Below are 14,900 nucleotides of genomic sequence, written 5' to 3'. Positions count from 1 at the left end.
GGATTTTGATTCCACCACTTCCCTGGGCAGCCTGTTCCAGTGTTTGATAACTCTTTCAGCAAAGAAATTTTTCCTAATATCCACCCTAAATCTCCCCTGGCACAACTTGAAGCTGTTTCCTCTTCTCCTATCACTTGTTACTTGGGAGAAGAGACCGACCTGCCACCTCTCTGCACCCTCCTTTCAGGGAGCTGTAGAGAGCAAGAAGGTCTCCTCTCAGCCCCCTCTTCTCCGGGCTGAACACCCCCAGGGCCCTCAGCCGCTCCTCACCAGAAGTGTGCTCCAGACCCCTCACCAGCTCCATTGCCCCTCTCTGGACTCGCTCCAGCACCTCTATGTCTGTCTTGCAGTGAGGGGCCCAAAACTGAAGGCAGCACTCGAGGTGGGGCCTCACCAGTGCTGAGTACAGGAGGATGATCGCTTCCCCTGTCCTGCTGGCCACACTATTCCTCATACAGGCCAGGATGCTGTTGGCCTTCTTGGCCACCTGGGCACACCGCTGGCTCATACTCAGCCTTCTGTTGACCAACCTCCTCAGGTCCTCTTCTGCCAGGCAGCTTTCCAGCCACTTTGCCCCACGCCTGATGCACTGCACAGGGTTATTGTGACCCAAGTGCAGGACCCGGCACTTGGCCTTGTGGAACCTCACACCACTGGCCTCGGCCCATCGGTCCGGCCTGTCCAGATCCCTCTGTAGAGCCTTCCTATCCTCAAAGCAGATCAACACTCCTATTTGTCATTTAGTGCCTTCTGTTATTAACCACAAAGGTAAATGGCACTGTCAAAGCAGCATTTTCTATAACATTCTTTGTTACAAATATCTTTATTTAACAGAATAGGAAATAATAATGAAAACATCTACCACAGTCACGCTCCTTGTCCCTTCCTCTTCTGTCCCTGCTTTGCATCCCACCAGTCGGTCTTTCAGAAGTTTTGCAATTTCTAGCATGTCTTCTCAGAGAAGACTAAAACAAAGCATGGCAGTCCAGATGAGTTAACAGTCTATAAAAAGACTGTATGTTCCATTCCTTCCTTAATAAGCCCTAATGACAACTTCTTTGAGCTGTCTGTAATGACAAGCAAATACTTTTCCCCAGAGGTCACAGTTAGTCCAGGATAGATCTTGTGCGTGGAAGCAGTTTAAGCTGAAGCTGATGTTGAGCAGCCACCATATTCTGTTTGGTTTTTTGCAGTCCTTTGTGATTGTTGTTACCTCCAAGGACATGCATCACTGACAAGTTTGGCTGATGTGTTTTTTATTCTTTTCTTTCAGGTCAGCATTATTATTTGTCTAACAGCAGTCTCTCGCATTCAGAATGCTGCGTGCTAGCTTCTGCCCATCATTACATTAAAATATATTCTTTTCAGAATCTTTACCCTGCAAGACACTCCTGTGAATTTTTGCTCTGTGGTGAAGTCCTTTGTTTTACCGCCCCACAATAATGCTGGAATCTCAGTTGCACTAACCATCCTCAACTGCCATCCACTACAACATACAGACCTTCACCACTCTACTCAAAGAGAGTATTCAATCTCTTATCTTAAAACTAGTGCTTTGATGAGGTTGCATAGCCCAAGAAAAATAGGTCATCTTAAAACATGCTGTATGCACTTACTCTATTCAACAGTTCATTAGAACACTAAAAATTAGACAAACAAAGCATTACCTGAAGCTTCCGACAACTTGATTTAAACTGATTTTTCTTCCCCAGATTTAGACAGTGCAACAAAAACAGTGACACGAACACTCAATTTATAAAATCTACATCAATGGGTGAGACTAGTTGAGAAATGAAAAAGCAAGCTGGATGCCTACGAGTTTTAAAGGAGGGATCCCATACACAGATTCCTCCACCCCCAAGTGTTAGTTTGCAGCCTCACATCACAAAAAAACCCAAACCACCTAACAAAAACCCCACAACTATGAAAAATACTGAGAACGGTGTGTTTATTTGCTGGGTAGGCAATACAGCTGTTTTGAAACAGCTCCTTTTTAAAATAAAAAGATATAAACTCACATTTGCATCTTACTGTTAGAAGATGTTCAAGAGTATCATACTTCTGCTTTTCCTGGTAATCACAATGGCCAGGTCACTATTACAAACTATTGCTGATATTGCAGTGTCACAACTAATAAAACACAGAAACAGAATTAATTCCTCCCTGAAAAATGAGTTCTCACAAGCCTTGCTCTTGTAGATTTAAGAACAAGGGGCTTTTTTTGCCTTATGTTGCTACGTACTACTGTTTAGTGAGCACATCGCTTCATTTAAGTCTCCCACTCTCACCCCAACACAAAACCAAAACCCCTTACTAAAACCCAAGCCAACTCATCGCACACGTTTTCCCCCAGGGACAGGATGAGTGAGAACAAACGGTACGTGTCAGATGTTGGTCACACTGTGTCAGTGCTGTGCTAGCTAATCGCTGAGGGCAAACTATAGGGGCTAGAGAAATAAACCACAAAAATCTCCAATTATTATAGTTGTGTCACCAAAAATAATGCTGATACAGCTATACCAGGAGAAGAGTGCTTTTACTAGTACTATTTATTTCAGCTGGGACTAAAGAAAGAGGAAAAGCGTAACTTTGCCAGAAAAAGCTTCACCTGCACCTGACGTTCTTATACTACAGACCCGGCTTTGTTTTGGCTTCACTAGGTAGCAACCCTTAATCCAGGGCCATATGACTCCAAGAGTTCTTAATATACATGAAATTTAAAAAGCCTAAGAAAGACAGTAAAATGATGATGTAACACACTTTTAAAAAAAAAATTACAAAAAGGCCAAGCATCTAATGGATCGAATAGCAGAGAATTCAATACATTTACAATCGCATTCTTGAATTTTGAAGCCACGTTATGTTTTATCTAAGCATGTTCTGACAACATTAAATAGCACCGAACCTACAACGAGTCCCACACACCACCACAGGCAGTATGCAGTTGGGCATTGGTCAAGCTCCAGAAGAAAACTGCACACTGCAGGACAGTACCTTGCTCCTAAATCTGACATGCGGGAAGCTGACAGGGCCCTCCTCAACTAAGATAAGGGACAAGAGGCAACAGGCAAACTTGAACATAGGAAGTTCCATCTCATCCTGAGGAGGGACTTCTCTCCTGTGCGGGCAGCAGAGCACTGGCACAGCCGCCCAGAGGGGGGAGGGGGTGTCTCCCCCTCTGGAGCCATTCCAAACCCGCCTGGACATGTCCTGTGCCACTGCTGGAGGTGCCCCTGCTCTGGCAGGGGGTGGCACTGGGGGAGCTCCAGAGGGCCCTTCCAACTCCTACCATTCTGTGGTAACCTGTAGCAGCTCAGTCTAGTGTACCAGCTTAGTGACAGGACATGGCTTAACAGTTTTAAACTGGAAGAGGGCAGGTTTAGATGAGGTATGAGGAAGAAATGTGTCCCCGTGCGGGTGGTGAGCCCCTGGCGCAGGGTGCCCCGAGGAGCTGTGGCTGCCCCATCCCTGGAGGGGTTCAAGGCCGGGTTGGACGGGGCTGGGAGCAGCCTGGGCTGGGGGGAGGGAGCGGAACTAGATGGTCTTCAAGGTCTCTTCCAACCCAAACCATTCTATGATTCTATGAGGTCCAACCTACATATGAGGCTCTACAAATAATGCACAAAGGGTAACCTGTAAAACAGACAGGCTGGTGGAAAGTATCAAAGATAGGAGCCAGCAAGTTTTGCTCCATATGTCAAGAGATGAGCAAGTTTGGCTCCACACATCAAGAGATGGAAATGTTGTTCTGACTGGTTTTTGTTTTAGCTGCTAGCCCTAGCTATGGTCAGCTTCCAAAATGCCATTTCAGCTCCCACTTCACCAGACATCACACATTTCAATGACAGTTTCTGAAGCTTGTATTCCTGATGCTGTCAGAGCACAGAGCATGACAATTGAGCTGAAAAAATAAAAATTGCAATTTGTACATGGAATTTTACACTGCAGGCTACATTCAATCCAATAACACTGGAAGCAATGTAGAATAGGAACTTTTGTTGGTCCATGCACTTAAAGTGTAACCTCTGACGTAGCCAATGCTGTGTGGTTAAGCTGCACTTAAACAAGGATCAGAAGGGCTTTATTTTGGATTTATCAGGTTTACAGATTGTAAACCTGTTTAAAAACAGGTTGTTTGGGTTTTGTTTGGTTTTTTTTTTTTTTTTTAAATACTGTTTCAGCAGGCAGCTGAGCAAGAACCACCTAAAAAAAACAAAACCCAAAGCAACCAATACGCTAACAAAGCATTGCTGTGGCTGAATTGAGAACTTCAAGATACAACAGTCACTCTTCCAGTACTCCCTAAAATAAGACAATCTCTTTACCAGCAGTCTCCCTTATGGTCTCAGGGGAGACAAATGACTTTGCAACTACCACAAGAAATCTTTACAGAATCTACTTCCAGCTTCCTTTCTGCTGAAGAGAGTTATATTTGATTATTTAAAAAAAACAAACCCAAACCACTAACATGTAATAAACACAGTCTGCTTCATGTGTAAGGTGATCCTACAACAGACTGTACAAGCTAGGGTTGCAAATCACTCTCTTTGGTCTGGCCAACAAATATAAACTTAGACACATTAGTGTCTGATGAAGGTATTTTTAAGTTGAAGATGGATCTCATATGGTACAAAACTCAGAGTTGGTATGTGGTTTATACCTATTGCATGATCACTGTGATGAGTGGTGTCATTCAAACAAAACCAGGAGATGCCCCTGCTCTGGTCTTTGATTTACACTCACATCAGGAACAGTGGAATTTATTACTTTACCATATCAAGTGTCATTTTTGTTTAATGGAACACACAACAGATTAATGAAAAAGCTGGATTTTAAAAGGGCAACTATAAGCTGAAAATAAGGCAGGGCATTTATTTTATATTGAAGTAACTAAAGACCCCAGGAGTGTAGAACTGACATTTTACACAGCTTCACCGTGTTTTTAAAACCCTGTAGTATAAGAGATGCAATTCTGTATGATAGATGTCTATAAATAGCATGTGAATCTATGACAGCTGACAGAAATAGTGACTTTATTTTAAAAGTTTTAATCGCAATAATGAACACCGAATTGTCAAATTAATTTTAGGTCAGAGGTTTTCGTCAATCTCTCCAAAGATTTTGTTGTTGCATTTAATAGATCTGTTACTACCTGAAGACTAGCAGTTGCAATGAAGAAAGACACAGCTGGACAATGCTTTTTTAATATATTTTTCTTCATTAACAGATAATTATGCCATTACAAAAACCCATGCATAGGTATCTTAATTGTCTTCTGCTTCTACTTCTCTCTTAACTGAGCACAGAATTGAAACTATGTGAAAAGCTTAACTCCACACATGTTGCCTGGTTTTAAGTGCTGACATTTCTAAGGAAGGTACTGCCCACAACTATACTAGACGGGGAACATCTTCACTGCAGCTGCACTACGCAATGGTAAACTCTGTTCAAGTGCCACTGCTGCAGGGAGAAATGGGAGAGCGCAACTCCAGCGCACAGCACTGTCCAAGACTGCAGCCTTCGCTTCTGTACTTGTCTGTGTTTACCTAGAGGTGCATAACACACCTTGTGTTGAAAAAGTGCTCTTCTCCCCCCGAAAATGCAGGAAAACTCATTTGGCATTTAAGGGGAAGAGAAGTTGAATCACTTGGGTCCTTCAACATATTCCTGTCTTCACTGCAAAGGGAGTACTTCTGGTCTCAAGTTAGTTTCTCAGCTCTTGGCACGTACTCCCGACCGGGTAAGCCACTCCGGCAGCAAGCAGTCTCACACAGAAATTCCATATGCGCATACATAAATGAGCACACCAGGTTTAAGCATGGATTATAAACCCAGATAAACTGCAGTAAGATACCAGAAGTTGAAGATAAGTGACAAACATAGCAAGAGATTTAGATAAAACAATAGTTTGCCTTACGCTACCCAAAAAAACCCTCTCTGAACTAAAGTCATATTGAACCACAAAGAACCAGTCATAGAAAGAGTACATATTTCAACTTGAATAAAAGTTATATTCCAAGAAAGTTACAATGTAAAATTTTCTCACCTCTGTGCATTATTTTATGCTTTTCCCTCAGATACGTGAGTCCTTTTATTACCTAAAGACAAATAAAAAAGTTTCAATTTATGAAACAGAAAAGATAATTGCATGCTTTGTCCAAGAATTCCAACAGAATGCAACATAACAGAAATCCCAAAGCATAATCACTGCACTGTATTTTGCTTCAATTTGTACCTCCAGCTCAGACTAGAAAAACAGAATCAACTGAACCCTTACTGGAAGGTCTGCATACACAGTTTGTTGCACAATAGATATGAAAAGGTAACATTCAAAGTTTTCTTAATTAAATGTTAATTCTGTTCTTACCCAGAAGAATCAGCTGATACAGAAGCAGGAAAATCAAAGTAAACACAATAGAATGGGTTACTCATTCCAATGCCCTCAGCTACCAAATAATGACATGTACAAAGACTGCTTTTTAAAAGAAAGCAACACACTTAAAAATCCAGTAGTATTTCTCTCTCCCACACCCTTCAGTCCGGAGGCGGCAGCTTCTTAGATCCGGCACTACCACACTGAGACACAAATATACCCACTTCCAGTCTTTGAGAGCGGCGAACACACTTACCGCAATGCTAACTTTGCCCAGTATCTGCTCTGGAATTCTTCCTGCCTTTTTCAGTACTTGATCCAAGGAGCCGCCATCCTAAGAATAAATGTTTGAATAGTCAAGCTTTAATCAAATTACTCTAAAACACTTTTAGGCTTCAGACTACAGCCCTGTTTAATTTGGTGAGGTAAAAAAAATTGTTGCTTTTCATGTTTAATTTAACATTGTTATGGCAGCACATACCTGAAAAAAATAATAAATCATTCCTCAGTAGGGATTAGTCAGTTTCATGTTTATTTTAAACAAACATTTGGCCAGTAACAACATCCACTCAAATAAACACTGCACACAATGATCTTCCATACTATTATTTCCATGGTTTGGCTCTTGCTAAGGAAGTACTGTCCACAAATAGCTGTTGACCAAACATTAGGAATTTTACAGATTTCTGTAACTTTCAGATCAATGCAACAACATGCTTTTTTTTTTTTTCCTTGTTACAGCCATCGCACTATACTGTCTCCCTCTCCAAAGACAGGGTGAGGAGGAGTGAAGAAGCCTAGAAGGCTGTATGATCCTGACTTACAAGGATGAAAATTCATCACACTGGAAAAGACCAAGTTCTATTCCTGAATATAATGCATGCTAGTGCCACCCCGTGATCATAATTAAACGCAGATCCCTGTTCCCCTCATCCCCCAGATGAGATCCTACGCAGATAAAGTTGGCCTCGCTTAGTTCTGCATATCCAGGGTGACTCTGTCAGCTTCCAAGGATGGAGGGTTGATTTGGCACAGCTCTCCGAGAGCCAAAAGAGGAAGAAATGTTTTTAAAGTTTCATGGTAAGCAAGTGTCTTGCTAATCTTATTAGGTTAAGTAAATTGAATGCATGCACACGCACTCCCAGCAAAGTGAAATATATTCCACTGTTGCTAAGAGATCCTGAGAAGGAAAACTGTAAAAAAAAAAAAAAATACCATTTATTTTCAGCAACTGATTCAACAATAAGCTCGTACATAAGTTCTAGTTTCTCTAGAATAGAGAATGTACAGTCAAACAAGAAAGTAGAAAGTTATTTTTCAAACTAAAAAACAATATTCTGTTGTCCCGATCAGCATTTGACATCTCCCAGTACTCAAGACAAAAGTCTAACTTGAGAAAGCCACTGCCTTCTGCCTTCACCTATCCTTTGGAAGTTTCCATCACCATTTATACACATGAACAGAAAAGCTAGAATGCGAATTTTTATTATTTGAGGACTAAAAATGTAGAAGTCTTACGGAAAGCAAAGCATAAGTACTTATTTGATCATTTTTAAAAAAAAAAAAAACAAACACACCCACATAGACTGTGCTTGATTAAAAATACACCAACAGAAAAAAGTCTATATAAAACTCTTGTATAAGCAGTCTGCATTTCTGGACAGCTGTCTCTGCTGAGACACTAGTATATTAAAGTTCTCATAGAGAAAAATCCATATTCCGCCCGCCCCCCCCCCCCCCCCCCCCCCCCCCCCCCCCCCCAAGAGCTACCTCCAGTCCTAGAAGAGGCTGAATACAATTCAATTGTCTCGTGTTGGCTGCAACCTTCAGCGTCTTTCAGCAGCAGACTTCAATCCTTTTGCCCATTAAATACCTGCTGCTAAGCGAAGTTATGCATTCATTTTGAATTTATGTACCTAAAAATATCAAACACTCAAATCTTCAAGTTCTATGCCCTTTCCACTTCCAACTTTTTATTCATATTTGTACTTATGTTTTGTAACTCACTGCTAAAAATAAGAATTTTGACTGGCAGTAACTGAAAGATATGTACAAAAAAGACAATGGAGATTCTCATCTAACTTTTTTATCCAAAAGGAGACAAAAACTTTCCACCTAATGATCTGCATTAAGCCAACAGCTTAATGGCTTCATTGAGACTACATTCTAAATAATTCGCCTTCCCTTTCTACTTCATATCTTACTGATCAATTGTTCTATGTGTAAAATCTTGTATCCAGTCTGACTTGGATCAGCTTCAGCACCGAAATACCACATTTCATACTGCCTTCTCAAATTGAAGGGATGTCGGCTGTCACAAATACCATTCCCTGCTTAGAAACTTGTAAACCCTGATTGCTCCTCTTAGTTTTCTCATTGAGAAGTAAATTGAGATTCTTTAGGCCTTTTGTTTCTACACTTTATTACATACCACCACCATCTCTTTTGGCATGCATTAACATACACGCTTTTAGCGATTGCGGATGTGCACATTCGTGACATTTAATAATTTATTCTGAAACAATGCCCAGACAGTCGTTTTTAACATCTATTTTTTGGTAATTCTTTTCAATTTTGAGAAACTAACTTCTTTATAATTCCCAATAGTCATTTGTATTTTGAGGTATGCACACCTTCCATTCGGCTAGTACATGCTTAAAACCTGGATCATGATCACTCGTTCCTAGGCAACCATCGATTTCTTCTAAAAATTTCCGTAACAGAAGACCAGAGAAGCATTAAAACAATCACATGTAGTTTCCAGAAAAAATAAGATTTGTCTCCAAAGAAACAGTTTTTTCTGGGAAAAAAATAAAAAGGTCTTCAGCTTTATTGTATTTCATAGTATTGAAAACATCCTCTACTAAGCAAGTGAGGCAAAAAATTTGACTGACCTTTAATTACAGAAAATTTACTTTTAGTGTTTGGCTCCATATGGATATAAAAAGGCAAACAGATGTCGAGAAGAATGTGTACTTTTCCATTAAAATGAAACACGGTTAAAAATATTTTTGGCATTAAAAAAGTTGTACAAGATCCTTCTGGGCTTGTTCACTTCTTGTGCACTATTCTTTATGTTTGCATTTTCTGTAAAATTTCGAAAAAAGGAGTCAAAATATGGATTAATCTAAATAAGAATAAACCAGATTCTTATTATCAAAGCTACTAAGGACCACACAGCTGTAGCATCAGAGGGATGTGGTCCATTCCACATAAAAACAAAACTAAACCCTAATCAGAACAAGTGTCTAAGTAGCCGAATTGGGTAAATATTTTTAAATAAAACAAAACAGAAAGGAGCACGGATAAAGGAGAAGCAACTAGGAGGCTACATTTGTACAGTTTCAACTACTACAGAAGAGCAAATACTGGAGAAGGAGATAAAACAGCTCATATCAATCCCAACCTCAGGTTTGAAGAGTAAATCTGAAACACAGTATTTGGTTCTTTATTCATACAGAAAGGTACAGTTTCTGAACTTAAGCCCTGCTGACACTCAGGTTTTGCAATAATGGTCTGTTAATAATTTCAAGCTAAGACTTACTTATAGGTACCTACCATATGTTCCATGCAAATGCTGATTTCTCCATCACTGTAAAAAGCTCCATAAAAGCCCACTATGTATGGAGAGTTGCACTCATGCAGAACTTGCAGCTCACGAATGATCTGGTTTCGAATAGCCGGCTTGATCTCCAGATGAATTAACTGTAAAATAATGCACTCTCATTATTTTCTTCGTGGCAGAAGGAACAGGTTGTTCAGAGAGGTTTTCAATACCTGGCTGGATAAGGCCCTGAGCAGCCTGCTCTGATCTTGTAGCTGACACTGCTTGGAGCAGGAGGTTGTACCACATGACCTCCTAAGGCCCCTTCCAACCAGAACTAGTCTGTGACTCAACTGTAAAATAAACCGCCCTTGTCTTCTTTGCAGCAAAGGGAAAGGAAACCACTACAATACAGCATGAGAAAGTTTAAACATCAGCAACCATGAAAACGTGGGATTTCCACCTCTTCACAAAATACTTCTGTCAGGGATTTTTTGTTCCAGCACATTTTCTTCACTTATTCGGTTCTTTTTACACATAGTTCAAAAACTGAAGCTCTTTACGTCAAAGAAAAGCTCTGAACAAACATCTAAAGGAAACGTGTCAAAGACATACTGACTTAGAAGCAGCTGCTGAAAAATACCTGCACAGGTGTTTGTAAAGCATCAGTGGAAGGAATGAGCTGAGCCCAAATTCAAAACTCCCCAAACTGAATCTAAATCTAAAGGGGAGATTACATAAAATACTTCGTTCCACTAGACTGTTTATTTCATACAAGAAGTGTCTGTCTTTGGTGAAAGATTAAGAGACATTACGGAAATCAAGTTTTAGTCAATATATGAAAGAAAAATTGCAGTTCAGCAAACATCTCAGTTGCATCAAATATTAATGAATTTGGGCAAAATTTCCTGTTAAACCCACAGTAGGTAAAAAAAAAAAAAAAAAAAAAATCAATTAAATCGATTTAGTTCAAGAAAACCTCCACGATTTGTATGTTTCACAGTTCTCACACCTCAGAAGCAGGCATTTTTCTTTGCTTCTCTCCAAACTGTCAGTGTTCTGAGAGTGTTTTTTTTTCTTAAAATCAGTGCATACATGTTTTACTTTAGTTTTGCTGAAGATGACAGTGTAGTCTTAAAAAAAAAAAAAACCAACCACACAACCAAAAGCTGAGACATGAGGTACCCAAACGGAAATAATGAGGCAGTATCAGAGATGCACTTCCCTTACTGGATTTGGGTCCCAGGCATATTGAGAGAAAGTGAATCTCCTCACATAAACAACATAAGAATTAAAACATCAAGCTATTTCAGTTTGAAAGAAAAAATAAATCTCAGTTCTCTTAAAAACTAGGTCACAACTGCTACTGGTTGTAAAGCATAAAGCTGAATCACTGAAAAATACTCTTGCCAGAAGAACAAGTACCTTTTTGCACAGAAGCCACCTGCACCCCATGATGAAACTACAAAACAGGAAGTGTCACTGTATTCCAAAGCATTTCTTCATTCTCAGTTTTTTTTGTGTTCTCATTTTTTCCAGTATCATCCAGACCCAGATAACTGGTCTGCAGCTGTGAAGGAAGACCTTAGGACAGGTGGTACCTTTTCCATTCCTCTAAACTTATGCCCCAGAACACAGGATAATGTCACTTTTCCCTAATTTATACCTTTCAGTAACTTCTTTTAGGCCTTCTACTCATTACTAAGTCTACCACTTTTCTTTAAAACACATATACCCAGCTGATATTGTATTTCTCAAAATGGGAAAAGAAAAATATGAAAAAAAAAAAAAGGGAGAACGCATTCCTATCCTATCATTACTGACACATAGGACGCTATTTCTGAAAAACCAGGAAGTTTAGGACAAGCATGTGTGACCTTTCTTACTTTTTGAGAGACATCAACTTCTCCCAAAGTTGGCATTAAACAGTCTTTTTTGTGTGTGTCAACACCACTTATTGCTCTAAAGTCACTGTATTATATCAGAGACAACCTCCTTAATAAAAATCATCCCTAAGTTCCTATTTTTGATGCACTCACCTTTCTTGCCATTATGAGACCAGAAGGTTTGTGGGAGACTTTGAAGACCACACCACCATTTCCTGCTCCCAGCTCACTGATCTTCTCAAAGTCATCATCCTTCAGCTCTCCAACTTTTTGTTTCTGGGTAAGGAAAGCTTCGAGACGCTTTCGCTGCTGTTCATCCAACTCGAGTTCTTCCAGCTTCTTCTGAAGTGCTTCCAAATTTGTCCTGTACAACAGAGAAAGAACAGATGATTATTAAGCTGTTTGATCTTACCCAGCAGTGTTGCAAGAGGAAGAACAATACAGCATTGAGGTCAGAGATTAAATCCACTACACTTTTGCACCTATACAAATTATCTAGAAGGACCTGACTTGCAGAGTCATCCCCATGAGACGTACATTATTGGAACTCTGAGTTAAGTAAACAGTATTTTATTCCAGATAAAACAATGACAAACACAGAGATGATACCTGGTTTCCCCATCTTTGAGGTTCTGTCCAAACTCATGCATGTTAAGTTTCACTACCTACAGGAGTGGCTTAATGACTCAGCATTTATGATCCGAGATGAATCATGAATCACAGCACATCACTCCACACTATTTTTAGTTTCACGTTGTCAAGGATTGCGTTGCAATTTCCTGCCGTGTTTGTCTAAATGTTTTATTTACCGATTTACAAATAACTATATAACTAATAATCCATTCAGAAGCTTCTTATTTAGATATCAGTAAAAAGTTACAAAGCACAGCCAAACAAACATGCATTAAAAAGATGTTTGTTTGGTTTTTTTCCCCCCACAGCCACTGGAAACACAGAAGCCTTTTTTAGTTTAGCTGAGGAAAAGAAACAGCCCAAAGGTTTTAAGCTCACTTTTTCTTTTGTTTAAGGGCACATCTACTAGAAACCTACGTTTAACATCATTAAGCAATACAAAATAGAAATACAAAACTTTAAGCAGTAGTTAAATTTTGGACTACAGACAGAAGCTCAGTTTCCCTGGAAGACTTTTTTTAATAACTTAAATCCTAAGAAAACGCTTCACTCTAATAACATGACAACTTAACAGCCCATTTAAAGTTTCCCACTTCCAACTGCAACAGTAAGTTGCTGCAAGAGTAAGTATTTAACAGTAAGTATCTTTTTTTGTTTGGCTCAGCCAAATTTAATGCAACGTTCCCATGGAATACAGTGTTGCTACGATAAAAAACCTTCAGAAACAGAATCTATGTCTCCAGAGCCTAAACAACCTTCCATTAAAATAAAAAGATTAGATTTCACCAATAATCAAGAAAACTTTCTATTCATCACTTCATAAAATATCCACTTTCAAAATATGCTGTACAAGACGACATTGAATGCCCAGCGAGGTGCTGGTCAGTCGAGAAGATACAAGGTTGATTCTCCATGAAGCAACGACAAGTAACCCCCAGACTCAATGGAAATTGCTAAGCTAACCCAGGAAGTGATAATGCTTAGAAAAGTTAAGCAGAAGAAACAGAGTAAGACCTTTGATGGAATGATGAGTTCTGTTCAGTCTGTTATTTTGACGTTTTAACAGCCCAGGCATAAGATTACTAGGCAACACTTGGGAGCAAGCTTCACAAAACGCTCACCTAGGGCAAATGTAATTTGGCAATGATGCTCAAAACCTTAACGGTCTTACATAGTAAATGTCTATGTACTTATTCAACTGCAGTTATAATACTGTGTCTCTATCTTAGTATAAAAATAATTTAATTCTGGTGCAGATACTTCATTTTCAGGCTATCCTACAAGGAGAAAGAAACACACTCCTATTTCTGTCCTCGTACCATGCTTCATACCAGTATAACCATACTGGAATATAATCATACAACAAGTATCCTACAGTATCCACAATGAGAAATTCCCCTATAAGCATGGCTTATAGGAACATTCCAGTTAATCTGAATTACAGACTATTTTAAAGATAAACCATTAACAAAGAGACATTTTTGAAATCTAATTCCTAAAATGCGGAACATAAAGCAAATTAATAAGTGGATTCCCCTCTCCCTCAAGTGTGCCCAGTAAAGCAAACAAATCCCAGCCCGAAGCCAAAGTAGTGCATATCTTTTCTAGAACACAGCTGAACTAGCTCTTCTTACACTATGAACGCAAGAGAAAAATCCGAGCAAAGTTAAGCACCCCTTACTTTCCTACAACGAACTCCAGAACAATGAACGCTGGATGCAAATTCTGGATTTTACCCTAGAAGGTTATTGCCATGAGAATACATAACTCGTGTTTTTCAAAGCACAAACACGGACAAACCCCGCCAGCAGGGCACTCCAACACGCTCCCCGCGGCAGACTGCTGCCTGCGGCCAGCGAGGAGGCAGAGTGCTGTGGCCGGTGACCTGCAAGGCAGAGAACACACTGCTTGCTTGCTCGGGTGGTTCCCCCTTGCAGCAGGCCTGAACAACAGCAAGCTTTCTACACACACTTGACAGATACATAAAATCTGTATTTTTTTTTTTTTATTGAGCAGTACGTTAAACCTTGGCATTTTTCAGAAGTACAGACTATTTTTATCCTATAAAACCCTACACAACTAGCAGGAATTGAGAATGGAGAGCCCTGGTATTTTTGAGGCCACTTACCACGATAGTATCCTTCAAATATTTCTTTATATTAGAAGCAGAGTAACTTGACAGTTTGTGTTCAGCCATTCAAAACAAACTTTGTCAGTGCGTTTTACCTGCCTTTACCCTGTGCTTATATCAAAATCATGACTGCCCAGAAAATACAGCCTACAAAACATCTTAAATTAATGAGGCAGTTTTAATGGATGTGTCTTTTGCAGAGACAGATCTATTACTCTGCATCGCTGCTTTAAAGAAGTCAGGACCACATCGACAAGAGCTCAGCATCCACGTCCTGGGATGTCTCTTTCAGAAGAAGCCAAGACAATTCAGAATATACAACAGAATTTGAAG

At 39.8% G+C, this 14,900-nt stretch overlaps 1 protein-coding gene across 2 annotated transcripts in view; it reads right to left on the bottom strand.

Moving 5' to 3' along the window:
- Positions 1 to 14,900, bottom strand: part of MAP2K1 (mitogen-activated protein kinase kinase 1) — a 43,310-nt gene that overhangs the window by 13,255 nt on the left and 15,155 nt on the right. The window contains exons 1-5 of one of the 2 annotated variants that reach the window (XM_082488870.1): positions 12,413 to 12,457; positions 11,957 to 12,167; positions 9,932 to 10,078; positions 6,630 to 6,707; positions 6,047 to 6,098 (exon numbers count right to left, since the gene is read on the bottom strand). In XM_082488870.1, coding sequence (XP_082344996.1) covers positions 6,047 to 6,098; positions 6,630 to 6,707; positions 9,932 to 10,078; positions 11,957 to 12,167; positions 12,413 to 12,453 — 529 coding nt within the window. In that variant the 5' untranslated portion in view covers positions 12,454 to 12,457. Of the gene's footprint in view, positions 1 to 6,046; positions 6,099 to 6,629; positions 6,708 to 9,931; positions 10,079 to 11,956; positions 12,168 to 12,412; positions 12,458 to 14,900 lie in introns of those variants that run through there. The other variant, XM_082488869.1, reaches the window with a different exon arrangement.

Source organism: Vanellus vanellus (assembly GCF_965231255.1).
Source record: "Vanellus vanellus genome assembly, chromosome: 11".
Taxonomy (NCBI): Eukaryota; Metazoa; Chordata; class Aves; order Charadriiformes; family Charadriidae; genus Vanellus; species Vanellus vanellus.
The sequence above is the reverse complement of the archived record's forward strand: the minus strand, read 5'-3'. Positions and strand labels throughout refer to the sequence as shown.